Raw genomic sequence first — 25,537 nt, forward strand, 5'->3', positions numbered from 1 at the left:
CTTTTTTTTTTATAGTAGCCATCCTAAAGGGTATGCGATGATATCTCATTGTGGTTTTGATTTGCATTTCTCTAATGATAAGTGATGTTAAGCATCTTTTCAGATGCTTATTGGCTATTTGTAACACAGTGTTTGGAGAAATGTCTATTGAAGTCCTTTCCCTATTTTTAAATTGGGTTGTTTTTTGTGGTTGTTGAGTTGTAGGAGTTCTTTATATATTCTGGATATTAATCCCTTATCAAATATATGATTTGCAGATATTTTCTCCCATTTTGTAGTTATCTTTCCATTCTATTGATTGTGTGTCAATTTTATTGAGATCATGTTGAATTCAGGTAAAACTAGGTGGAAATGAAATCTTTATGATGGTAAGTATTGAAAGAACTATGTAAAAACGTTATTCATTTATTGTATGAAATACAAGTCTTCTTTTTTTTGTTGTTGACCTATTGCCTAGTAGTTCTATTCATTACTCAAAATAGATCATTGAAGTCTCCAACTATTATTGTTGATTTATCCATTTTTTCCTTCAATTCCATCATGTATTTTGTAGCTCTATTATCAGGTGCATGTATGTTTATAATTGTTATTCTTTCTGTCTCATAACAACTTTGTTTCAAAATCTATTTTGTATGATATTAATAAAACTGCTCCAGTTCTCTATTGGCTAGGGTTTGCTTGATATATTTTTCCAAAGCTTTTATTTCAACCTTTTTCTATCTTTGAATTTAAACTGTCTCACATAGACAGCATACAGTTAGATTATGTTTTAAAATCCATTTGACCAATCTCTGCCTTTTAATTAGAGTGTTTAATCCATTTATATTTAATGTAATTACTGATAAAAGAGTATTTATAGCTGCCATTTTTCTTTGTGTTTTCTATATGTCCTATTTTTCATTTTTGTTTTTGTTCCTGTATTCTTCCATTACTGCCTTTTTTGTGTTAAATGGATTGTTTCCAGGGTACCTTTTAAGTTTTGTTGTTGTTTTTACTTAATTTTTAAGTCATTTTCTTAGTGATTGCCCTGAGAATTACAATTAATATCTTAATTTAAAATAATCTAATTTAGATGAATACCAATTTTAAGAGTATAAAAGTCAACGCTCCAATATAGCCCCATTCCCTCTCCGCTCTTTTGTTATATATATCTTTGTCAATCACAGTATATGTTTATACATTATAAACCCATCAACACAGTTTTATAATTACTGCTTTATGTAGTTTCTTGAATAGATTTTATTTTTTAGAGCAGTTTTGTTTTACAGCAAAATCAGAAATTACAGAGTATCTATATACTTCCTGCCCCCCCCCCCACAGGCAGTTGTCTTTTAAATTAGATAGGAAAACAAAATAGTTACAAACAAAATACATACGTATTGTGTTTTATACTTACCTACATGGTTACTTTTACAGTCCTCTTTATTTCTTCAAATGGATTTGAATCACTGTCTTGTGTTCTTTCACTTTAGACTAAAGGATTGCCATTAATATTTCTAGTAGGAAAGACCTGTTAGTGATGAATTCTCTCACTTTTTGTTTATCTAGAAATGTCTTAAATCATCCTTCACGTTTACTTAATTTTAATTTATTGTTCATGTTTGAAGTATAGTTTTGCTGGATATAGAATTTTTGGTTGACAGTTGTTTTCTTTCAGAACTTTGAATATGTCATTTCACTGCCTTCTAACCTCCACGGTTTCCAATGAGAAGTCAGCTGTTAATCTTATTGAGGATCCCTTGTCTGTGATGAGTTTCTACTTTTGTTGCTTCCCAGATTCTTTCTTTTTTTTTTTTTCATCAGCAACGGGTTTTATTTGTCACCATGAAAAGTTTGATTTTTAAACAGATTTTTGGACTGGGGCCCTCATATCCATCAGCTCGTTCAACTTTAGCATCTGTCTCTTCCCCAGTAGCTTTTCCAGAGCTGCCACCTTCACCATGAAGCTCCATGAATTTTCCCAATTCAAACTTGGGCTTCTTCAGCATTTTGACATCATGGAGAGGATAAATAGATTGGCAAGCCTTTTCAATGTCTTTTCCAGTGCTAGCCAGAATAAATTAATTGACCACTTCTTTCAAGTCATTTGTCTGCACCTCTTGGGTCACGATTTCCATCATCTTCCAGATTTGGCAGACCTGTTGATGCTGAGCATAAGAAGTCTTCCGAATCTGAGTGTTGCATTTTTCAGTAAGACCAACACAGAACAGATGAAGCAAATAACCGTCGGTAATCTTAACATCAACATGAGTTTCAATCATGGTCTGCCATTTTTTGACCATGGAGCACATTTTGTCATGGATAAGATCCATGCCATGGAAATTAGTCAGGCAGTTTTTGCCCTGAACATCCTGAGTAATTAACTTGAATTTTCTAAATGCAACTTCATCATTCTGCAGATCAGCTAGGCTCACTTCAAAAACACGACCCTTGAGACCATCAGATGCAATTTTGGTTCCTTGAGTTCTTGTGACTAGTGTTTTCCCAATATTTCTTGTATTGAACATAGCTGTCGCTTTCACATCATACCAATCTTTCTTAGAAAATGTGTCAACCACTTTTTTCTTGGCTCCCTTCTTGCCGCCTTTCATAAGGCACTTATTCATGCTGACCACCATGATGTTGCTCAGAAAGCAAAAAAAAAAACCGCCCCAGATTCTTTCTTCATCTTCATCTTTTAACAGTTGAGTCTATGTGTGCATCCCTTTGAGTTCATACTATTTGGAGCTCATTAAGCTTCTTGGATATGCAGAATAAGGTTTTTCATCAAATTTAGGGAGTTTTTAGCCATTATTTATTCAAACTTTCTTTCTGCCTGTTTCCCTTTCCTCTTTCCTGCTGGGACTCCCATAATGTGTATGTTGGTATTAGGCTCTATTCACTTTTTGTCATTCTTTTTTCTTTCTGCTCCAGAACTTATTAATCTCAATTGACTTATCTTCAAGTTCACTGTTTTTCTTTTCCTTCTGTCAACTCAGATATACTGTTGAGTTGCTCTAGAAATTTTTCATTTCAATTATTGTCCTTTTCAACTCCAGCATTTAAATTTGGTTCCTTTAAAATAATTTTTATCTCTTTATTAATGTTCTCTATGTGGTGAAATATCATTCCCATACTTTTCTTTAAATTTTTAGGCGTAATTTTCTTTAGTTCTTTAAACATGTGTATAATAGCTGATTTAAAGTTTTGTTTAGTAAATCTAACATGGGGGCTTCCTTGAGGACACTTTCTTGTTACTTTGCATGTCTCATAATTAATTGTTGAATACTGGATATTTTAATAATATAATGTGGTAACTCTGGAAATCAGACCCCCTCTTCCAATGTTTATTGTTGTTGCTGTTACTTTTTGTTTATTCAGTGACTTTCCAGGACCAATTCTATAAAGTCTGTATTCCTTGTCATGTGTAGTCACTAAAGTTTCTGTTGTTTTAGCCTAGTGGTCAGCTCATGATTGGTCAGGCACTTCCTTAAATGCTTTGAACCAATAGGTCTTCAACCCTTTGCCTAAAGATTCTGTGTGTATGTTGGAGCGTGCCTTCAATACTCCAGCAACTTAATGCTATGCCTTAATTTTCACTTCTTGCTTAAGTAGGCTTTCAAGGTCAACCAGAGATGAGAGATTAGGGAGGGCCTTCTGAGATCTTCCCTGCATATACACCTGGCCATTTAAGTCTCCAGGGATATGTAAAAGCTTTTCAGAGCCCCCACAAACATCTCATTCCCACTTTTCCCAGACTCCTGTTTGCCCCAACTAGTATCACTGCCTCATGCAACAGCAGTGTGGAACAGTTGCCCCTGGTTGTTCTCAACAAACACCCTGAAAATAGGCCATTTTTCACTAAGCAAGCTCTGAATCAGGTCAAAAAACAAGTACTGAGAATGGGTCTGTCAGGGAGCTGCCAGGCAGATCAAATAGTGACAATTGTCTGGAAATTCATACTGCTGAGAAGTTCCAAGCCCATTCTGTCCTTTCCAGTAGTTACCAGACTGCTATTTTTCACAATTACCATGGTTTCAAGTCTGCTGGTTTTTAAGGCTACCACAGAGCTGGGGAGAGGAGGATGGGAATAGGGCAAATTAAAACACTGAAAGTTTTCCGCTCTTACTAAGAGTCAGGCATTTTCTTAAACAAATACTCCTTCAATTGTTGCAAACTTTTTGTTAATTTTCAGGGCTCTGAAAAAGTTAATTTTGACACTTTTTACCCATGTTCCTGTTGCTTTATGGAGGAACAAATTTTCAGAGGTCTTTGCTCTGCAATTCTCAAAGTTCTATCTCTGTAATTGATATTTTTAATTTGAGTACAAGATTTTACATTGTTCCCTGTTAAAAGTGATTTGGGGGTTTTGGTCCAGCATTCATCATGTCACAGTAAATTTGACTCTAGAATTCCATCATGAATCAGTAAGCACCTGCTGTGGGGCAGGCACTGTGATGGATGCTCAGGAGAAGAAAGAGAAGTTTAAACAATGCTTCCTGCCCTTTGAGAGCTTACAGAGCAGCTGGGACAAAACATAATTATGAAGCCTTTCATAATTTTGAAAATAAGAGGAAATGGAGAACGACGTAAGGTTTTAAGACAATACTATCCAATAAAACTTTCTGTGATGGCAGCATTCTGCACTGATCAATGTGGTAGCCAATAACCACATGAGCCAGTCGGGCACTTGAAATGTAACTGCTGTGACAGAGGGACTGAATGTTTAATTTTATTTAATTTTTAATTAATTAAAATGTAAATAGCCACATTAAAATGGCTATTGGACATCAAGGCTCTAAGATTAAATATTTGTTTGATTGGCTGGGATGACTCTGTGTAGGATGGGATGACTCTGTGGGTGCGGAAGATTCCTTCCCATAGGAGGCCCACAGGTCTCTTCTGGCTCCCAGGGGTGGACAGGAGCTGTGGGCTATGGACACTGTCTGGCATGTAGTTGTGCCTGGTGCACAATGGGTATCATTCAATGACTGTTCAAACAGGTCGTCTGAGCCACCTGGCAGAGATAAGCTTAAGTCTACCATGTTGATGGCAAACTTAGACCCCAATTCCTAGATCAAGTACAATGTGACAAATGTAATTTGATGAAAAGGGGTTGTGCGAGCTGTGAAAGAATAAGCCCCCCTTCTTAATCCAATGGTCAGTGGAACATTCCTTGTTTTTCTCTGCAGCCACAAAACAAGCCCCTGATAGCATTTGTTGTGTTCTTCTACCCTTTCTAGCAGGGTCTCTTTACTCCCACATTGATGCTGCAAGTACAGGCTTCTGTCCAGGGTCCGTTCTGGCAATTCCCCTTGAGGTCCCACAACCTCCCTGCTGAGTCAGTGCTGACATGGAATTGAAGTTTTCCCTCTGGCCTGCAGAATTAACTGCACTCCCTTCCGTTGTCCCACCCCTTTCAGAGCTGGGAGCATTTGAGGGAGGGAGAAGCAGAAGGGGTTCATGTGAGAGTCCCCCATGTGCCCTGGGGCTCATGTGGCCTGGGATGCCAGTCACAAAGAGTCTCCAAGCCACCACTACTTCAGAGCAAAGGCGTAAGGGAAGACATCTGGGTGGCGGAAACCAAACCTGAGATCAGAGTGATCCCATGCTGAGGCTGAAGTGACGCTGCGGACGAGGCCCCCGGCGGATGTTGCAGGAGAGAGGGATGCAGGCATGAGGAGGCCTGGGGACCATAAGAGGTAGAGTGGCAGATGGCTACTGATTGAACTGTCTGCAATTTGAATAATAAATTCTCACCATAAAGCTAAGGGCTATTCAGGGTTAGGGGGCTCAAGTCAGCCTGGAATGTCTGACCATATGACTCGGAGCCAGGTCTCACCTCTCTCAGCTTCAGTTTCCTCATTTGTAAAATGGAGCCGACTCTTAACCCCAGCTTGTAGGCATGTTGTGAAGTTAAGTAAGAAGCATTTTCACAATGCACAGCACAGTGCCTGCCACAATATCATTTATTACCACCCCACCTTCACCCTGATTGACCATCTTTGAGGGTAAGAGTAACTGAGCCTCAACAGCAACAAGGAAGCAAGTCAGAGCCAGGGAAGAACTTCCTGACTCTGACCACAGTCAGAGAGGAGCAGAAGAGGAATGTGAGCCTCTGCCAGGGGCCCTGGAGTATCAGGGTTGGTAAAGAGTCTGTCTCTGAATAGGAAGCCTTCTGTATGTTCTCTCTGCCCTGGGTCACTTGGCTCATTGTGGAAGGTGCCAGGCCTTGCCTGCTCCCCCCTCTGCCTCTCCCATGATTCATAAATAAGAGGTGCCAAGATCTCTGGCTTTGGAGCCTGGTTCACCCGCCCAAGGACAGAGGAGCACACAACTTCTTCCCTTCAGTCTCAGGACCCCCACCTTCTTCTTTATGTCCCCAGATTACTCACAAGCACACCTTCTTCCTCTGTGGCTTCCATCTGCCCATCCATCCCCAGCCCCCCAACCATCCTACTTTTTTTTCCATCCCTCCTCCTCTTCTTCCCATATTGCATTCACTGAAGACTCCCTGGACCGGGAGTCCATTCAAGGGACATGTGTATCTCTGTGTCCACACAGGCACAAATGGGCTTCATACTCAGATGACCCACTGTAACCACACTCCAGCCTGTCCCTACCACTCATGTGGGGTGCCCAGAGGCCTCCCATTAGCAGCCTCTCCACCTCTCCCCTCAGGCCCCATTAGGGGAAAGTGGAGTCACCACCTCTCTTCATGGGCAGCTGGGGGCCCCTTAGCAGTCTCTGCACCTCCTTCCCCCCTCTCCTCAGGCCCCATGCCCAGCCCCGAGGTTTGGAGAGCCTAGTAAGTGCCCTATCAACATGTTAATCAAATTACTTAGGAGCTAAAATTGACGCTGTTCATTAATTATACAAGATTATGCTAATTGTGCATGCAAATACATGCAGGGGAACAGAAGGTGTTCAGGCGCATGGTGGGCCATTAGCATAGAGGATGGGGTTCTGGTGCATTGGCATGCTAATGTATGCACCCTGGCTATTTATAGACCCCCCAGCCCATCTGCACTGCAGCCACCTCTGCCCTAGTAAGGATCATGGTGGGGAGGCCAGGTCCAGGTGGCTATGGACCTGGGGACACTGGGCCTTGGCTGCTGCCCCAGGCCAAGACCAGGAAGTAGCATGGGCCGCCCCCATCAGGGCCACCCCACCTGGGCCTTGACTATTGCACCAACCTCCTCATTCACCATTCTTTCTCTGGCCTAGGCCCTTTGGTACCTGCTTCTCCCTGGAGGCAAAATGACTCCTCCAAATGACACAGCCAGTAAGTCACCTTCTGCTGACTCCCCATCACCCACAGGGTCCACAGCCTGCATGATTTGCTGCCAACCCCTCCAGGCACTGGTCCTCAGCTGCCCTCCTCCATCTTGTCAGGCACCGCTGGGAAAGTGTGCCATGCATGCCACCTGTCCCTTGGTAGGGTTGTTATTCCCTTCGCATGGAGGGCTCCTGACTTCTACTTCTCTTCAAGGGAAAATGCCCCTGGTCCTCCAAGATTCAAAATGCCGAAGATCACATGTGACCTCTAGGACCCCTTCCACCTCTCCCAGGCAGAGTGGTGCTACAGATTACGCTTGGCAAGTTATTCTGCCATGCCTACCCCTCTATCTTGTTGGCTGTACTTTAAGTTTCCCTTTTTCCTGCTGGATTATACTTTCCTTAAGATCTTATTCACCTCTAGATTCCACTGTCTGACACACAGAAGGTGTTTAATACATCTTTTTAAATGGGTGTATTGAATGAATGAGAGAATGAATGTTCCAGCCACCTGTACCCTCCTCTGAGCTGGGAGCAGGGGGCAGCAAACAAGGAAAACAGTGGCGAGCACAGACCCTGCCACAGAAGATGTTTTGTTTCTTCTGAGCCCTTTGGGATGAAAATCAATGGAGGATTCCCCACACACACACACTTTTCCCATCTCAGGCTGCGGTGCCAACTTTTGACTTGGAAATAAATATCTAGTTTTATTCTACCCTTTGCTCTCAATCTGCTTCCTGTCCCAAGGCTTTCACAGGATACTGTGTTGTTTTGAGCAGCCTGCCCCAACTCATGTGTCCATCCATACTACTTCCTCCTTCTCGATCGTACTGTTCAATATGGTAGCCACGAGCCACATGTGACTATTTCAATTAATTAAAAAGAAATAAATTTTTTAATTTAGTCTCTCAGTCACACTAGCCACCTGCCAAGTGCTCAGTAGCCACATGTGGCTAGTGGATATTACTTTGGGAGAAGTTCTGTTGGACAGAACTTGTAATCTAGAACTTATAATTAATTCTCTTGCTCCTGACAGTCCTATCGTTGCAAGTGCCCTTAGGCTCAATCCAGTTCTATCAGTTACTAACAACTTTCTCTTTAGAAGTGGGAACAATTTCAACACTAAATAAGCACCTCTCAGGGATGTAGGGAGAAAAAAGCTGGTAAAAAGCCCTGCGACCTGGTTGCTTAGGATGAGATTCCTAGAAGCAGAGCGGGAGATGGGGATTCTTGTGAACGTGGTGTGTGGGAGGAGAGCTCTGGGGAGAAAAGGAGTGAGCGAAGCAGGACCAGGCAGAAGGAGTTAGCAAGAAGATGGTCTCAGCTGGAGTCTAGCTCCAGCCTGATCCTTTGGGGAGCTCTGAGGTATGAATAGCACTAAGAGTTGGTCATCCTTGGGATGTCAGTCTGTTTTGGCTGTGGGAACATAGGCATCTCGCTGAAGCTAATTCTCAGGTCGCCGTGAGCCCTTTGACAGCCAACACCCACAGAAGCGTGGGGTGAGGGAATCGAGGCAGGCACCATATGGTACCTGGACACTGCCTTCCAAAGAGCAGTTCCATCCCACTCTGCTCTCCAGCCCCTGAGAACCCAGAGTTTAACAGTGGATTCACATCAATCACCTCCTCACTTTTCTTATCTCTTGTCTCTTTTGAGTAAACCACTGTGCTAGGAGAGCTTTCCTTATGCAGTGGTGTCACCCCTGAGAGGTTTTCTGTAAATCCAATGTTTGCACTTGAGTCAGTCCAGCATTTGCTTCTTTGGTAGGGGATATTCTATTGACAAGGAAGTTTTATTTTAATTTCACCTTGAGTAGTTTTTACAGGGAGAAATAAAAAGCATTTATAGAAATGATTAAGGAGGCTAAGCGGAGTACAGCATTAGGAATAGAGACAGTGGGAATGGATTGGCTGTGTGTGATGTCAGAGGGATAGTGGATGGGGGTTGACACTGACTGAGGGATATAAATGATAAATGTCTAACTATTACATTGTTTTGTGTACCTGAAACTAATTTTAAAAAAATCTAAAAAAAAAAAGGCTAAACTAAGTTCAGGGTGTAGTAAGGTAGGTGTGTGTGAATTGCTCTTAACGTTTCATTGAAATCACAGACATCAGTCAGGATGCATAACGACCACCTTTGAATTGCTTTATTAGCTGGATGGCCACTGTCCACAGCTCTTCATCTGGTGTTTTATTAACCTTTTTATTATGGAGGATGTTGAACATATAGGCAGAATAGAATAATGAACCACATGTACCCTTCACTGAACTTCAACACTGACCAACTCTTGGCTCATCTTGGACAACTGGTCTTTAATCCTGAAAAATCTTCTCAGATTGAGAGAGCAATAGTCACAAAAGCCAAAGGCCCAAAATAGGGGCGAGGGAAACTGAGTCTCCTTTGCAACCCTGATGAATGTATGACTTTGAGGAAATGCCCATTCCGTAGCTAACATGGTCCCTGTTTGGCCTACCTCTTTTGAAGGACAGCTTGCTACAGGGTCCTGCAACAGAAGCCTTGTGGCTGGGGCTCAGATGGACTGTGAGAACCCCATTTGAGGGACTTCCTATGATTCCTGTCAACATCAGTGGTGCATAAAGTCCCAAGTTTGTATCCTGACGTTGGCATTTACTGTGACTTTGTAGTTTATTCTTGCTTGTCCTTGGTTTTCTCATCTGCAAAGTGGGAATGATTATAGACCTACACCACCTCAGGACTATGAGAGGATCAAACAAGATAATGCAAGTGACGGGTTCCGGGCTCTTGCCAAGTGCTTGATAAATTAGACCTGGATGACTTTTTAAATTTTTTTGCACAGTTTTATATTATATTTGTAACTCATACTTGTCTTTGTGGTGTTTTCTTCTAGTAATTCTAATGGCAGCTCCTGGGACTTTACCGTTCTCTTACCACCCTTTCTGTGGGACCATGCCCCCAAAGAGCCTCATGGCCACAAAGAGGATGTCACTGGGCACAGGTCCTGTCTAACCCCGGGGGCATCTAAAATGCTCACCCTCAAGGGAGATATTCAGATCAGCCAGCGCTGTGGTTGGCCCTTCCCAAGCTAAGGAAAGGGGTCTCCCTTCCAGCTCCATGGGGGGTGGCTGCTCAGAAACAACCTCTTCTCCCATCCCCCTATCCTCCCCACCCCCAGCATCATCCAGGCTTACAGGGAGGGGGAAGAGTTGCATCCCTGATGACAAGCAGGGCTTCACAGCCCAACAAAGTGCACCTCCCTTCCTGCCTAGGATGGGAGGCCCCAGAGCAGAATGGCGCTATCCTCACTTACCCAGACGCTGCCAAGCTCTCTTCCTTCCAGGAAAGTATGGGAAGGAGTGGAGGTAAGAAAGGAGGAAGGGAGAAGAAGTGGGATATGTGAAAAAAACCAGAATAAGATGGCCAAGTTAAATACAAAGCTATTTAATGTCCATAGGACAATAAAAATTGTAACCTTTAGAACTAATTTCTCTACTAAACAAAAATTATTTATTTCTCCCAACAAAAATCACTTACATCTTATCAGTTTTCTGTAGATTACCACCTAACTTTGCAGCGTCTGGACCCCAATCAATAGCAAATATGAGTCAAAGTTACTTTCCCTTGGAGAATCAGCTAAATCTTAGATGGCTTTGTTATCATAATACTCTAGAGTAGCAGTGTCGGTATAAATATAATGCAAGCCACATATGTAATTGAAAATTTTCTAGTAGCCACATTTTTTTAAAAAGTAACTGATAGCATTAATTGTGACAACATATTTTATTTAACCCAATATATCCAAAATACCATTTCAACATGTAATCAATACCAAAAATTTTACTGAGCTATTTTACATTCTTTTTTCTAAGGAAACAATTGAAATCTGATGTGTATTTTACACTTACAGCACATCTCAATTCAAACTAGCCACATGTGAAGTGCTCAATGCCACACAGGGCTGGTGGCTGCCGAGTGGGACAGTGAAGCTCTAAAGCAGCGCTTCTTACACTTTAGGGAACATCAGAGTCACCAGGAGGGCTTATGAAAACACGGACGACTAGGCCCCCTCCCACCCCAAGAGTTTCTGACTCAACGGGTCTGAGGTAGGACCTGAGATTCTGCGTTTCTAACAAGTTCCCAGGTGCTGCTGTTGCTGCTGGTCTGGGTACCACACTTTGAAAACCACTGTGCCAGGATAACTTTGAAAGGACTCTGGTCCTTTTTTTTTGCCTTATTTGCAAATTGTGGATAATTTTTCTCAACAGCCCTGAGGCTGGCAGGGAGCAGGGGATATGCTGCAGCATCTGCAGGCTATCTGGAAAGTGTGTGCATTGACCGGGCCTCTGACGGGGGGAGAGCTGGGGGAGCAGCCTCATGGACTACCAGTTGGTAGTGGGTGAGATTTCAGCATCTCCACCATCGATGACATCAATTGTGTGCGGCTCTGAGCTAGAGGCTCAGAGGAAAAGGAAAAGGAGACTAACTCTCATCACCCCCACAAAGAGCCCAGGCCTTGTGTGGCTGCTTCTTACTCAACACTAGTCTGCAGGTAATGTCAACCAGACTCAAACACTGAGATGTCTTGGGGTAGGTCCACATAGATGGAGGTGCTGGCAGGACCGTGGGGTTCTCAAGATGGGCTGGTCCCTGAAGCCTAGAGTGGCCAGAAAAGGCTGGTAGACAAGAAGTGGGAATTGGTGTGGACCCAAAGAACAACTACAATCTATAATAGAAAGGGAAAGGGTGGGAAGACCTACAGAGCAAGGGCTGTGGAAGGGGTCAAGCGGGGGGCTCCCCTAAGGGGAGCCAAGGCCCTGCAGGAGACAGCAGCCTGAGGCATTGGAAGGTCAGAAATAAAGGATGTCCCAGAAACAGGACTGGAAGACGCCTCAGCAACCATCAATTTCTACTTTCCTGGTTCATGGATGAAGTTGGACGCCAGCGATGCAGGATTTACCCCAGGCCACACAGTGAGTCAGTGGCTGGGCGCGAGCCTACATCTCCAGCCCCATCTCAGGGAACCTTCTTCTGGCTTCTGTAGGTTTGGGAGTGGGGTTGGGTGCAGCAGGCATGTGCGTGGATATTTCCTCTATGAGGCACTCCCGTGCTTGTTGCATCAGCAGTGACATCCAAGGGCTAGCATTAATTTCCGTCAGGACAGGGCTTGTGTCCTATCCTGCTGGTTTGCCCTCCTCTCTCTGACACCTTGCAGAGCACTGAGCACATGAATATGGAATTTAAATAAACGGTGTGTGATTAGAGTGTCTACACTCTGTCATATAAATGTGGGGCATGCCCAAGGTGACTGCTATGGGCATAGAGGTGTCTACACCATGGGGTGTCTTATAGGGGTGTAGGAAGTCATTGCTGTGGCACATAATGTGAGATAATGGAGTATCTACACTGTACAGGTATACTATTGGGGAGCATTTGAGGTGCCTGCACTTGGGGTCACCTGTTGTGTTATATAGGGCATCTATACTGTGGTGACTACCATTTGGGGGCATATAAACTGTCTGCACTGCAGGGTATCCTATAGGAGTGGATGGGGTGTGTACACAGTGGGTGTGTACCATTTGGGGTCTTATGACATGTCTGTACCTCAGAGTGCTCTAGAAGGGTGTATAGAAGGTCTACACCATGTGAAAGTATTTTGGGGGTGTCCACTGTGGCTGGAAATGCATGCTGATGTAATGTCCCTATGTAAAGGGAAACTTTGGGGTTCCCAGAGGGCCACCCATTGTGTGGGAGAATATGACAGGTGTTAAGGGGTCAGCAGTGGGAAAGAGGCAGGGCTTGGGGGGAGGTACATCTCCAGGGAAGTGACTGGTGCCATCACCCAATGAGGGGCTGCTCCCTGGGACACCTGTTTCAGAGGGGGTACCCACCCCTCCCAACACTTGGGGACCTTGTCTTTGGGAACTAGCTTTCAGAGCCTATAACATATCTTCCTCTGAATGTGAATTTCATAGGCTTTGGAGGCAACTCTGATGAGTTCAATGTATATTCAGATTTGGGGTTCAAAACCAGGGGATGGTGGTAAAATGAGGGAGCTGGCCAGAGGAGCTCATAGAGTGGCTTAGGAGGCTGTGCCACATGCCACACTTCAGCCCTGCCCACTACAGTCTGTAAAGGGCATTTCCCTGGATGCTCAGAGAGTCCTGTAGGGGCTAAGGTAGATATCAATAGTGTTCTGAGTTTACTAAGAGTACAAAACCGATATTATCCATGGTTACCTCACTGGAGGGTGGCAGAGCCAAGGCCCCACCATCACAGCCAACTGCCTGGAAGGACTGAAGGTCCAAATACCCATGTGTTTGTGTATAAAGCAGGCTCATCACTGCATATCTGTACTTTTTTCTCCCCGATTACTGTATATGAAAAAGAAGGTATTCCCTGTATCTGTACGGTGTGTTTGACAGGTACACCATGTGTATATGATGGGTATAGGCTTGGTGTGATTAGGGTTTTGCTATTATATACATATTATATACATATTATATACATACAGAATATTTGTGAGGGAGATCTGTTTCGCAGGGTGTGTGTGTCCTGGAATAGGGGGTCTGCTGTGTGTGAGTGAGATCTGCTGTGTGTGAGGGGGATTTGTTGGGGGGATAGGCTTGCTATATGTGATGACTGTACCGTATTTGTAATGACTAAATTTTAGGTAATCATATACAACATAAAATGGTGTATTAATGCATATATTCTCATATTCTTTCTGTGCTTATATGTAGGATGGGCATACATTGTGCATGATGGGTATAGACTACATGTGTGATGAATAAAACGTGTGCGCGATAAGTATAGTGGAGTACATACTGTATATGCTTCTTTGAAGGGTATACTCTGAGTGTGGTGGGTATACACTCTGTATGATGGCCGTGTTCTGTGAGTAACAGTATATAAGGCATATACGATGTATAGAATGGATATACTGTTGATGACAAGTATACACTGTGTGGGTGATGGATACACTCTGGGGGAGGGATATGCTATGTGATATGGATGCACTATATGTGTGATGGGCATATACTATGACAAATATACATGGAGTGGGGCAAGTGTGAGTGAGTACCTGCTGCATATGGAGTATACATTGTGTGGTGTGTATTATTCATGAGTAATAGGTATATACAGTATATGTAATGCACATATTCTTTTTGAATATACTTTGTGTGGGTGTGATGAGTATACATTTTGTGAGACAAATAAGCACTCTGTAATCCTACACTGTGGGGGATAGTCTGTGTAGTGATGTAGTCGTTGGGATGGGTCTACTCCATGGGTATCAGGCACTCTGTGATGGGAATAGGTGGTGTGTGTCTACATGTGAGCAGGCAGAGGGGAGTCACCCTGCTGGGAGGGGGCATGGCAGGGAGCAGTTGGGTCTTCATCTGTTTCCAGAACCCCCAGACCGTTGAGCCCACCAACCACACTGTTTCAGGTTCTTCCTCAAGTTCTTCCTCAAATGCAACCAGAACTGCCTAAAGAACGCAGGGAATCCCAGAGACATGCGCCGCTTCCAGGTGGGTCTGGGGAGGGGCTTCCCCCCCTACAAACCTGCCCTTTCCTGGTATTAGGAGTTGTGGGGAGGCTGTGGCCCTGCCACTCTGGGAAAGGCCCCCGGAGGGCAGATCCCTGACCGCCCCTGTGCTTCAGGCCTGGTGCCTGCTGGGGGTGGGGCAGCTCCATCTCAACTTATGCTGGCTGCCAAGGGAGGCTTCATTAGAGTCCCACTTAAGGAGATGCTAATTGTGACATTTTTACATGATTAACGACCCAGCTAATTTGCATAGCATGAAGCGGGAGAGCAGCTGCCCTCAGCACATCCCCAACCTGCACACCCCTCCCAGTGAAGGGGGGTGAAGAAGGAGGCAGGTCCAATTTCCTCCCAGGGGTGGGGGCTCTTGCTGATGGGTTCTCAGGCTGAAGCTGCTCCCCCAATCAAAACTCTCACTCCCACTTGCCTAAGACCCATTCCTGCCTTGGAGCCCCAGGGATACAACCTGGGGTGTATATGTGCAAAAACAGTAGCCAATCCGACCAAGGACCAGTTTTTTTTTCCAGGGCTCTTGATTTTTCTGGCTCCTGCGGGGTCAGTGTCCCTGGGCAGCCAGAGATTGTGCATCTGGGGGTGTCACCTGACACAGCTGGCCCACCTTCCACTTCTACCAGCTCAGCCCCTGAGGGGCTGAAGCTCTTCCCCAAGCCAGTGACCCTTGAATTCCAGCGTCCAGCCAGGCATCAAGTTGCTGGTGCCCCACAAGAGTTCCCTCCCGGGAGCCCCGAGGGCCCCAGCCAGGCTGGCCTCGGCTCTCCCCGCAGGTGGTGGTGTCCACGACGGTGAGCGTGGACGGCCACGTGCTGGCCGTGTCCGACAACATGTTTGTGCACAACAACTCCAAGCATGGCCGCAGGGCGCGCCGCCTGGACCCCTCCGAAGGTCAGGATCCCTGGCCCACCCCGGCTGCCACAGACCCAGCCAGCCCCCAGTCCCCATCCTGGCGCCCGCCCCTGACCCAGCTCCTCTCCTGCCTCCCAGCTGCCACCCCCTGCATCAAGGCCATCAGCCCTGGGGAGGGATGGACCACGGGCGGCGCCACCGTCATTGTCATCGGCGACAACTTCTTCGACGGGTTGCAGGTCGTGTTCGGGAACGTGCTCGTGTGGAGCGAGGTGGGCCATTCCCGCCAGTCTCCCTGCGGGCCTCGGGGCTGGGCCCTCCCGTCTCCAGGTCGGAACTCACAGGCCTCCCCTCTCCCCTCGCAGCTCATCACTCCCCACGCCATCCGGGTGCAGACGCCTCCGCGGCACATTCCCGGGGTGGTGGAGGTGACTCTGTCTTACAAGTCCAAGCAATTTTGCAAGGGAGCCCCCGGCCGCTTTGTCTACACAGGTAAGGAGTGAGGGGAAGAGGGAGGAAGGCCTGGGGTCGAAGGACTGGGCCCCACCCACCCTGCGGTGTGAGCCTTGGTCCCGGAGTTAACCAAGGTCAACAATTTGGCCAGGCCCCCCAGCGCTCGCTGACCTTCCCGCCTCCACCCCATCCCCGAATGCCCTAAGACCCCTCCTCGCTCCCGACCTTCTTTCCCCGTGCTTCTCTGTCTTTCTTGCTGGCTCCTCAGTCCCCTGCTTGGCGCTGAGTCTCCGCCCTTTACCTTCACTCTGCTTCGAGCCTTCTCGCCAGGGTGTATAGAACTTCCCACTCCCCAGAGTCTAGAATATTTCCACGGGATGTTTATTTCAAAGGGGCCCCAAAATAGGCTCGCTGATCCAGGATCCTCTCCACCTCCACCCTCCCACCCTCCCCAGCCCAAGCCAGCCACTTTTTCCCATCTCCCCTACCCCATCCAAAAGATAGTCACCTTGCCCTTCACGGGACTCCGGCCACTCTGTAGTGAGCCTACTTACTACCAGGGAATTCCAGTCTAACTGGGGGCAGCAGAGCTGTGAACACAGTGTGCGGTGGGTGGAGATACACGGTGAAGGGGGTGGCGGCCAGGGGATACGTCCTGGCGGGAGAGCGGGCTAAATGGGACGGGAGGGAAGAATAGGGTGATAGCGATGGGGAAGGAAAGGGTCCTGGGAGAAAGAATGCAGGTGCAAAGACCCGGGAATGAGCACTTTACCCTTTGGGGTAAACTAAAGGAAATTCTCTAAATCTGGAGTTGGAGGTGAAGATAGGTAAGGCTTTGACGCTAGTTGAGTTGGAGGTGAGGTTGGGATGAGGAGGAAATGGAGGAGGAGAGGAGGGCGTCAGGAGCCTGGTCAGGAGGCTGCTGCGTCCTGGGTTTTCCGGAGAGCTCTGGGTGTGGGCCAGTTCCTTCCCTGGAGCTCACGCAAAGCTCTAAGGCGCAGGTGCTGAGTCTACCTGAGTTGTGATCATTGGAGACTGTTGTTTGTTTGTTTTTTAACATAATAATTTACTCCCGATGAGACCAAATGCAACAAGAAAACTCTTCCTCCAGTCCTGCCCCCAGGAATATAGAAGCTAATATGTATATACGGTAGTTTCCTTTTTTTCCTAATAAAACAGGAATTGAGGAAACTTCGAACCTCGCTGACCTGTGGGTCCGGAATTTTCCGAAAGGTTTGGGCTGGGATTAGTGGAAGGGTCTGCAGTTAGGCTCCTGGATTAGTTGCAGGTGGGCTTGGCCCTGCGCAGGGCGCTGGGAGTGGGCGTCCTCCAAACGCCGCCCCTCTCCCCAGCCCTGAATGAGCCCACCATTGACTACGGATTCCAGAGGCTACAGAAAGTCATTCCCAGACACCCCGGAGATCCAGAGAGACTCCCCAAGGTACTCGGAGGGGCACAGCTGGGCGGGGATCAGGGTGTCCAGTGACCGAGGTGGGAGGAGGGGGCATCTGGCCCCTCTGTCGCCTCCAGGGACTGCCAAGGGGTCCCGCTGTCTCCTCCCCTGCCCCAGGAAGTGCTGTTGAAGCGGGCGGCCGACTTGGCGGAGGCCCTGTACGGAGTGCCCAGCAGTAACCAGGTATGGCGCTTCCGGTTGTCTCCTAGCGCCGCCAGGCCGGGGGCTGTCTCCCTCCCCGTGCCTGCGACTCCCCGGGCCATGCCCTGCTCTTTTCTTCGCAGGAGCTCCTCCTGAAGCGGGCGGCGGACGTGGCCGAGGCTCTGTACAGCGCCCCCCGAGCACCCGCACCGCTCGGACCCCTGGCTCCCAGCCATCCGCACGCCGCCGTCGTGGGTATCAACGCCTTCAGCAGCCCACTGGCTATCGCCGTCGGGGACGCCACGCCAGGCCCGGAGCCGGGTGCGTCCCGCAGTACCCCGCACTCAGACGGCCCCTTCCCTGCGGCACTGCGTCTCTGACCGCCGCTCTCTCGCAGGCTACGCGCGCAGCTGCAGCAGCGCGTCCCCCCGCGGGTTCGCGCCCAGCCCCGGCTCGCAGCAGAGCAGCTACGGCAGTGGCCTCGGAGCTGGCCTCGGCGGCTACGGGGCGCCAGGCGTGGCCGGCCTCGGCGTGCCCGGGTCCCCTAGCTTCCTCAATGGCTCCACGGCCACCTCACCCTTCGCCAGTGAGTGTCCCCTGCCCGCGGAGGGAGGGACTGGGGCCCTAGGGCGCAGAAGGGGGCTCAACCCTGCCCAGCCCAACTCTTGGGGGGAGGGGTTTCCGGCACCTGTCCCTTGAGGATCAACCCTGGCCTTAGCTTTGGCAGCCAGGCCCGCCCTGTGCGCCCTGTGCGTGAAACCTTTCTCCGACGTTGGGTACCCGCCCCTCAACCCCACCCCTCGGCTTCACATCCCAGACCCTGGGGCCAGGACAGTTCTTGCACCTTTAGCTCTCTTTGCTGACTCCAGTGGTACACATTTCTTCTAGCCCTCCCCTCCACCTGAAACGGGCTTTAACTAGGGGACGTCCCGCTGAAACCTGGCAGACCGCCACTTTTTGGTCTTATGACGAGACTTCGGGAGGAGGCTGGCGCCCCCTGCCGGAAGCCTGAGGGAACTCGGGGCTCAAGAAAAAGGGGCTTCCGCCAGGCTCTATACTCCTCTGGAACTTTGGTCTGAGAGGCAGGAGTAGGAGCAGGGAAGACATGACTCCGTGTGATGGGGTTGGGCAGAGCTAGCGAATTCTGTGTGGTCAGACAGCTGGATTCAGAGTTTGAGTGTCCAAATCAGCTGTCTGACATTCAGCAAGTTACTTCTTTGAATGTCAGTTTCCTCACTGTAAAATGGGATCATTATCACCCCCTACCTAGAGTTGTTCTCAGATTTGAATGTACCACAGGGCACTAACCATCCTCTGGGTTCTTGGGGGTGGGGCGGTTCAAAGCTGGGTGGATGGACAACAGGACAGTTATGATTTTACCATTTTGCACTGCCCTCAAGTTCCTCTTTCCAACACCAACTTCCAGAGCAGCCTGTTTTCAGCTCCTTATAGCTTAGCTATTTAGCAGACATTTATAAAGCGCCTACTGTGTGCAAAGCACCTCCCTATCAAGTGTAAGAGAGATTGTACCTCAAGTCCTGGGAGAGACTGCTGAGCCAGAGCAATGGAGCTGGTTGTGACTTTTCCTGCAGTTCCCTCACCTTTCCCCGTCTTATGTTTGCTATTGCTGAGGACCGAAATATCTGGCTGCCTGCCTAGCCTTCCTTTCTAGTGGCCTACATCCTGGGTACTGCTCAGGCTGTGGGTTTGAATCTGGCGCTCTTCCCCCTGCCCAAGCTCAACTTTTGGGACCTGAAAGCCAGCATCCACTCAGGACGTGACCCTCCGGCCCTCCCAAGGCCTCTGTCTCTCCAGGCCAGACTCCACTGCTCCCACCTCTCTTCAATTCTGGGGCAGTACTCTTACCACCTCCCTCTGGGTGCCCCTCAGATTTGAAGCTAGTGGAGTCTGGCCCACCGCCATCCCACCTTTCCTACTACATACACAGTGCTGTCCGCAGTGGAGGAACATACTGTCCCAGTGGATACAAGCCAGTCAACCTGCAGTCTCCCCATTCCGCCAAAGGATAGAGAAGTCTAGAGCTGCTTATGCCCCACTTCCATCCAGTATCAGCTGGAGACAACCCAAGGGCCAGTCCCATCTGGTAATATTGTCTTGACCAGTACGTAATTACCCAGGTCCTCATCCTCTCCTCACGTGCAGAGTACTTTGTGGTACAGTTTCAGGGGCAGTCATTTTCACTGAGTGTGCCAGGACATGCCTGGAATGACCTCCAGAACTGTCCCAGCCAGAGGGTCTGTGGCTGTCTGTTTGGGCCTCCCCTTTGTCTCCTACTTCAGCCACGAGCAGCCCTGGACTGACCCGCATCTCCCAGTCCTACCCAAGCTACAAAATGTGGCTGAGAGCCCCTGGCCTTGCGAGACAGAGTACATTTGTCTCAAGCCCTCCATGGAGCTCATGGCCCCCTCAGGTATCATTGAGCTTTGTCTTAAAGGAGATGGCCATCCATGGGACTGAGGACATTTGGAACAGGCACAGCATCAGTATCAAAGTGGGGGAGGGGTTCTTTGATGCCAAAGGCAGCCTTCTATTGGCTATTTGTTTCTTCCAGGAAGCCCTCACCCCCACCCCATAGTCAGCTGCTTGGACAACACTGAAATAACAGCCTGATTGGTCTTCAACAGAGTCAGGGAATCTGGATTGATGAGGATATAGAAAGAGAGATCCAGAGATGCCCTAGGCAGGAGCCCCCAGGAGAGGAAGCTGCAGGAAGGAGAGGCAGGCAAAGCCTCTGTGTGGGAGACCAAGCCATAGCCCTGGGTGGCTAGGGAGGTTGGCGAACAGGAAGATCTGAGGATGTAGACCCCTGTGCCTTTCTTTAAAATTGACTAGCTGGAAGAGGGTAATACAGGACCTGGGCTGGATATGACAAGGACATGCGTTAAGCTGGAAGAGAACAAAGTGCGAGGGGTGAGGAGTAATTAAGGGGAGGCTATTTGTGGAGGAAGTTAAAGTGTTTGAGCTGTGATCCTGTAGAGAGAGGCCTTGGAACAGAAGCCTACATATACCCCAAATTTCATCCCTAACCACTTAACCCAGCTCTGCTCCGAACCCCATTCTTTGACTCTAACCTTGGTACCCCAGGGCCCATGAACATTTCTCAGCATCTCAGACTCCCAGTGGTTTTCCACAGGAATCCTGACCTGTTCCAGCTCTTGGTCATCCCTCTTCTTTGGGGCTACCTCCTAGTATTTGATTTTGTTGCATGTTCTGGTTTTGCTTTTGTTTTTACCTAGTCTGACTCTGTCACCTCCAGCCCTGAGAAAGGGTCTCCAGAACCCCCCAAAAGGCGAGTGTTGGTGCAGGACCCCAGAGACTCCCAGCCTGTCTCTGGGCCCTGCCCTCTACTGGTCTCCCCAGGACCCTCACAGCCCCCAGGGAGGTCTGAGCCTGGTGCCTGGGTCAGCAGCCCACACGGGGCCCACTGCCCCTGCCAGGGCCCCGACTGGCTGCTCACTCTGGTGCTGTCTCCCTGTTGTGTCTCCCACTGCCTTCCCTGCTGCGCCTGCCCCTCCCTGCCCCGCCCCGGAGTCATGCCCTCTAGCCCCCCGCTGGCTGCTGCCTCCTCCATGTCCCTCCCGGCCGCTGCCCACACCACCAGCGTCTTCTCCTTCTCGCCTGTCAACATGATCTCCGCTGTCAAACAGAGGAGCGCCTTCGCCCCCGTGCTGCGCCCACCCAGCTCCCCACCCCAGGCCTGCCCCAGAGTCCACGGAGAGGGGCTTCCAGGTGAGCAGTCCATGCTGCCCCACTGTGGCCTGGTGAAGCAGCTGGGCTTGAGGGGCCCACTCTACCCGCATCTCACCAGAGCCTCATATCGGTTGACCAGTTCACCTTGGAAGGTGCAGAGCAGGGAGCTCTGCAGGGGTCTGTGAATGTCCAGTTGGAGAAGGTCAAAAAGCACCCCAAGGCCCAGCCCCCATCCAGTTGAGCCCAGAACAGAGACTCAATACTCAGAGCCAGAGAAACCTCGTGTGGACTGCATGCTTTTAACCTGTGCATCCACTGGAGGGTAGCACACACCACTGGGAGGGACGGGTTCACTCTCTGGATGGAAGGGAACTGGCCTTGGAGAAAGTTTAGCCCAGCTTCCCCTCCCCCGTTTTACAGACAGGGAATTGAGACCATCACCCCTCCATATCCCATTGGTGAAATGGTTGTCATTTGCCATTTATCAATTTCATCCAAGTCAATGTCCAACTTAACAAAGCCTTGGCCCTAACCAATAGTGTATAGCAAGTTAAAAAAAAAAAAAAAGTCACATCTAGAAGAAGATGACTTTTAGGCTGGGCTCATTAGATAATGCTCCAGGATGATTGAAAGGGCACACAGTCATTTGTTGCCTTGTTCTTAACCCAGGTGTGTCTAGAGCTTAAGATGTGAAGGGTGGGGAATACAGAGTGTCACTGATCTCTCCTGCCAACAAAGGGAACTATGAGAAGGGGTTAGGCAGAAGCAAGGAGTGATGGAAGTAATGAATTTCATGGAGATATGGGAGGAAGACGTGCCACTGCTGCTGCATTGGGTATCAGTGCTCCTGGAGGCTGGCCTCTTTCCTTTTCTGTCCTGGTACTTGGCCATCTGCTTCCTCACCTTGAGACAGGCCCTCTGAAGGAGGCAGGGCTGAGAAGAGGAGCCCAGAGTCATCTCTCTTGATTGAGGAAGCTAGGGCAGCAAACGCGTATGACTGTACCTCCTTAGAGGCCTGAGGGTCACGCCGCACCTAACTCTGTAATGCTGGTTCCAAACCAGGGCTAGATGTGGCTCACTACCTTCAAGGCTCTTGATAGCTCTGCAATCAGAAAGTGTTATATTCCCTATATACTGGACCAACCCAGAGAGGTCAGGCAGATAAGGTCCCCAGGCTACACATGGCTTATGGTTCCTCCCTTGGTTACTGCAGACCAGCCTTTTGAGGATTCTGAGAAGTTCCACTCTCCAGCCCGGGGGCTTCAGGGCCTGGCGTACTCCTAATGACGGTAGGTCTCTCTGACTGGCCTTGCCTCCTCCCCTGGCCCTGAAAAGCTCTCTAAAAGACTTTAGCAGGGATGGGGAGCTGGGGTCCCTCTCCAGGGCCCATCTAGACAGCCGTCAGGGCCACAAAGCTCATGCAGTGGTCCAAACTGAACAAGTGTAGAGAAGTGTCTTCCTGTTCCCTTGCAGCCAGCCTTCCTCCAGGACCTTCTCTCTATCTCCCTACCAGGTCTACAGATCTGGCCCCCATTGAGCCCGGACTGGAGGTGCCTCCAGGATTCACACCTATGTCCTGAATGGCAGCACAGACAGTTCAAGGGCCAGGGCTGTGGGTAGACCTCAACCTACAGGCCTGAATGGGGAGAGGACTTCGTCCCCGTGCTCAAGGTCCCCCCAGCCCTACAGGCTTCTCTCACCGCCCTTTCTTGGGGCTGGTCGGAAGCTCCAACACTGTGTGGATGCTCTTGGCAGGAGAGCATCCTGGGGAGGTACTGGGATGTGGGATCTCACTGGCTGGGTCCGTGCCTCTGGAAGAGATGGACTTTGTGCAGACTAAGCGCATTGGATGACAGGAGCACAGGAAGGGGACTGTGGGAAAAAGGACAGCTCAGGGAGAGGTGGCCTAGGAAGGTCCCATTTGCGTCGGACCCATCTCACCAGCCCAGCATCTCAACTTCTCTCCAGGGCAAGGGGGGTGCCCAGCAGCCTCAGGAGACCTTCCCATGCTCCCATGGAGCTTCTGATGGCTGCTTTACCCCATGGCTGCCCCACTCCCATTGTGGATTGCACACTCATGCTTGCCACGTCATGAATCCCAGTGGGGGCTTCAGGCATGGCGGGTGCAAAATGGGGTGCAGGCCCCCTGAATTGTGGGTCTTCCCCCCGATGGATGTCTCATGGACTCTGGCCCCCGCACATATGACTTACTGGTCCCATAGAAACATGGAATGGGCCCAGCTGCCCCCGGCCTCAAATTTCACTCTGCTGAGGTTGGAGAAAACAATAATAAACAAAGATGCAGGTGGCCACCTGGCCTCTCTTGCCTGCTTCCTTGGCGTGGATCTACTTTTCTTAGTGGTTCTGCAGCTCTCATGGGGGCCCCTCCAAACCGTATCCCTGGGCAGCCTTCTTGCACCTTGGACTTTTTAAACAGCCCCAGTGTTTAATTGAGCAAGTATTCCCTGCCCGGGTCTGTTCTTGGGTACTGTGGGGGAAGTGGGGAGCAGGCTGGCAGGCCTGAGGACCCAGAACACGGGCTCAGCCTTGAGAGCTCTGGCTGAGAGCAGAATCTGGCCACTGAGGACTGTTCCCCAGCTGTCTGGCCAGGACCAAGGTGGGAATTGTCTGCTCCCAAGGTGGGAGTTGTTGGGAACCACAACAGAGCAAACTAAATACTACCCAGATTTACACAGACTCAGAAGTAAGATCCTTCCTGACCAGAGGCTGCAGGGCCTCACCTGAGTTGGGCAGAGTAGCTTTTAGTTCCCAAGGTTGCTATCTGAGCAAGTCCCAACTCCCTACCCTCCTCCCCAGGCCTAAGCACCTTCTGACTCTCCTAGAATTTGGAAGGAGAGGTGATAAAGGTATAAGATTCCTGGGCTCAGTTACTCCCTCCTGGGATGATCCCTGTCATCCCCAAGGAATGTCCCCTAGACCCAAAGGTCTAGCTGGCTGACCCTGGAAGCCACTTTTCTGACCCACTGTCCAGGGAGCCCGGTATCCAGCCCCAAGCCTCAGACTTTCTTCTCTCTTCTCCTGGCAACACTCCTTGGCCTCTGGAAACCCTGTCCTTCCCCCAACTCGTGCTCATGCCTTGCAGCCCTCTGGACAAATACACTTGCTAAGGCAGACGGGCTGGTCCTGCCACTTCCTTCTCTTGTGTTCTTGGCCAATGTCCGGGACCCAGTGCCTTCTGGGTAGCCTTCTGGTCATACTGCCCTATACTCAGTGCTCACCTGTTCTCCCCCTCAGTTCCCACTTCCAGCCTGTATTGCAGAGCCCTGGAGCCTGCCAGCCCATGCCCTGCTCTCATCAGGCTCTGAGCAGTTCCCAGTGCCTGGGGCCCTCCCAGGCTGAGCACCTGCAGAACTTTAATCTGTACTGGATACAGGTGGTTACTGGGCAGTGGTCATATTCTGGTTCCTGAGATGGGTCAGGTGCCATTGGGTCGATTGATATGAATGAGATGTACTATCTATTCTCAAAGATCTCTCAACTGCTCAAGCAACCATTTGAATCAACACTGCCCACTTCCTGGTCCACAGCAGGCAGAACTAAACAATTATGATGTTTGCTATGGACTGAATTATGTCCTCCCAAAATTCATAACATTGAAGCCCTAATCCTTCCCCCGCCCCTCTGTGACTGTATTTGAAGATAAGGCCTTTAAGGAGGGTGATTAAGGTTAAATAAAAACATGAGAGTAGGGACCCTAATCTGATAAAAACTTGTGTCCTTGTAAGAAGAGACTCCAAAGGTCTCTACACCATGTGAGGACACGGTGAGAAGGTGGCTGTCTACAAGCCGGGAAGAGAGTCCTCATCAGGAACCAAATCATCTGGCACCTTGATTTGGTCCTTCTAATTTCCAGAACGACAATAAAATAAATTTCTGTTGCTTCAGCCACCCAGTCTATTGTATTTTGTTATGGCAGCCCAGACTGACTAATACAGTTTTTTTCCATATGTCTCAGTTTGAGTTCCCCTAGAAACAGAACCTGAGGCAAATTTCCTGCTGGAGAATTCAAGGAGATGGTGTAGAACACATCTCAGAGTTTTTCCATCTGACGGGTGAAGAAGCTGTATTATTTATATACCACATTCCATCAAGCAGTGGTTGATGGCTTC

At 48.9% G+C, this 25,537-nt stretch overlaps 1 protein-coding gene and 1 pseudogene across 6 annotated transcripts in view; one reads left to right on the forward strand and one right to left on the reverse strand.

Annotated features, from left to right (window-relative positions):
- Window positions 1-25,316, forward strand: part of EBF4 (EBF transcription factor 4) — a 55,368-nt gene extending 30,052 nt beyond the window's left edge. For 2 of the 6 annotated variants that reach the window (XM_074317445.2, XM_074317449.2), the window contains exons 8-17: window positions 14,690-14,771; window positions 15,571-15,921; window positions 16,015-16,141; window positions 17,455-17,543; window positions 17,673-17,738; window positions 17,840-18,017; window positions 18,094-18,282; window positions 21,249-21,446; window positions 22,621-22,696; window positions 22,921-23,752. In XM_074317445.2, coding sequence (XP_074173546.2) covers window positions 14,690-14,771; window positions 15,571-15,921; window positions 16,015-16,141; window positions 17,455-17,543; window positions 17,673-17,738; window positions 17,840-18,017; window positions 18,094-18,282; window positions 21,249-21,446; window positions 22,621-22,691 — 1,351 coding nt within the window. In that variant the 3' untranslated portion in view covers window positions 22,692-22,696; window positions 22,921-23,752. Of the gene's footprint in view, window positions 1-14,689; window positions 14,772-15,570; window positions 15,922-16,014; window positions 16,142-17,454; window positions 17,544-17,672; window positions 17,739-17,839; window positions 18,018-18,093; window positions 18,283-21,248; window positions 21,447-22,620; window positions 22,697-22,880; window positions 23,753-25,153 lie in introns of those variants that run through there. The other 4 variants (XM_074317448.2, XM_074317447.2, XM_088789232.1 and 1 more) reach the window with 4 other exon arrangements.
- Window positions 1,368-4,673, reverse strand: LOC148756037 (small ribosomal subunit protein eS1 pseudogene; annotated as a pseudogene).
- Window positions 25,317-25,537: the final 221 nt, after the last annotated feature.

This window comes from Rhinolophus sinicus, chromosome 13 (assembly GCF_057876585.1).
Source record: "Rhinolophus sinicus isolate RSI-liver-muscle chromosome 13, RSI-T2T, whole genome shotgun sequence".
NCBI lineage: Eukaryota > Metazoa > Chordata > Mammalia > Chiroptera > Rhinolophidae > Rhinolophus > Rhinolophus sinicus.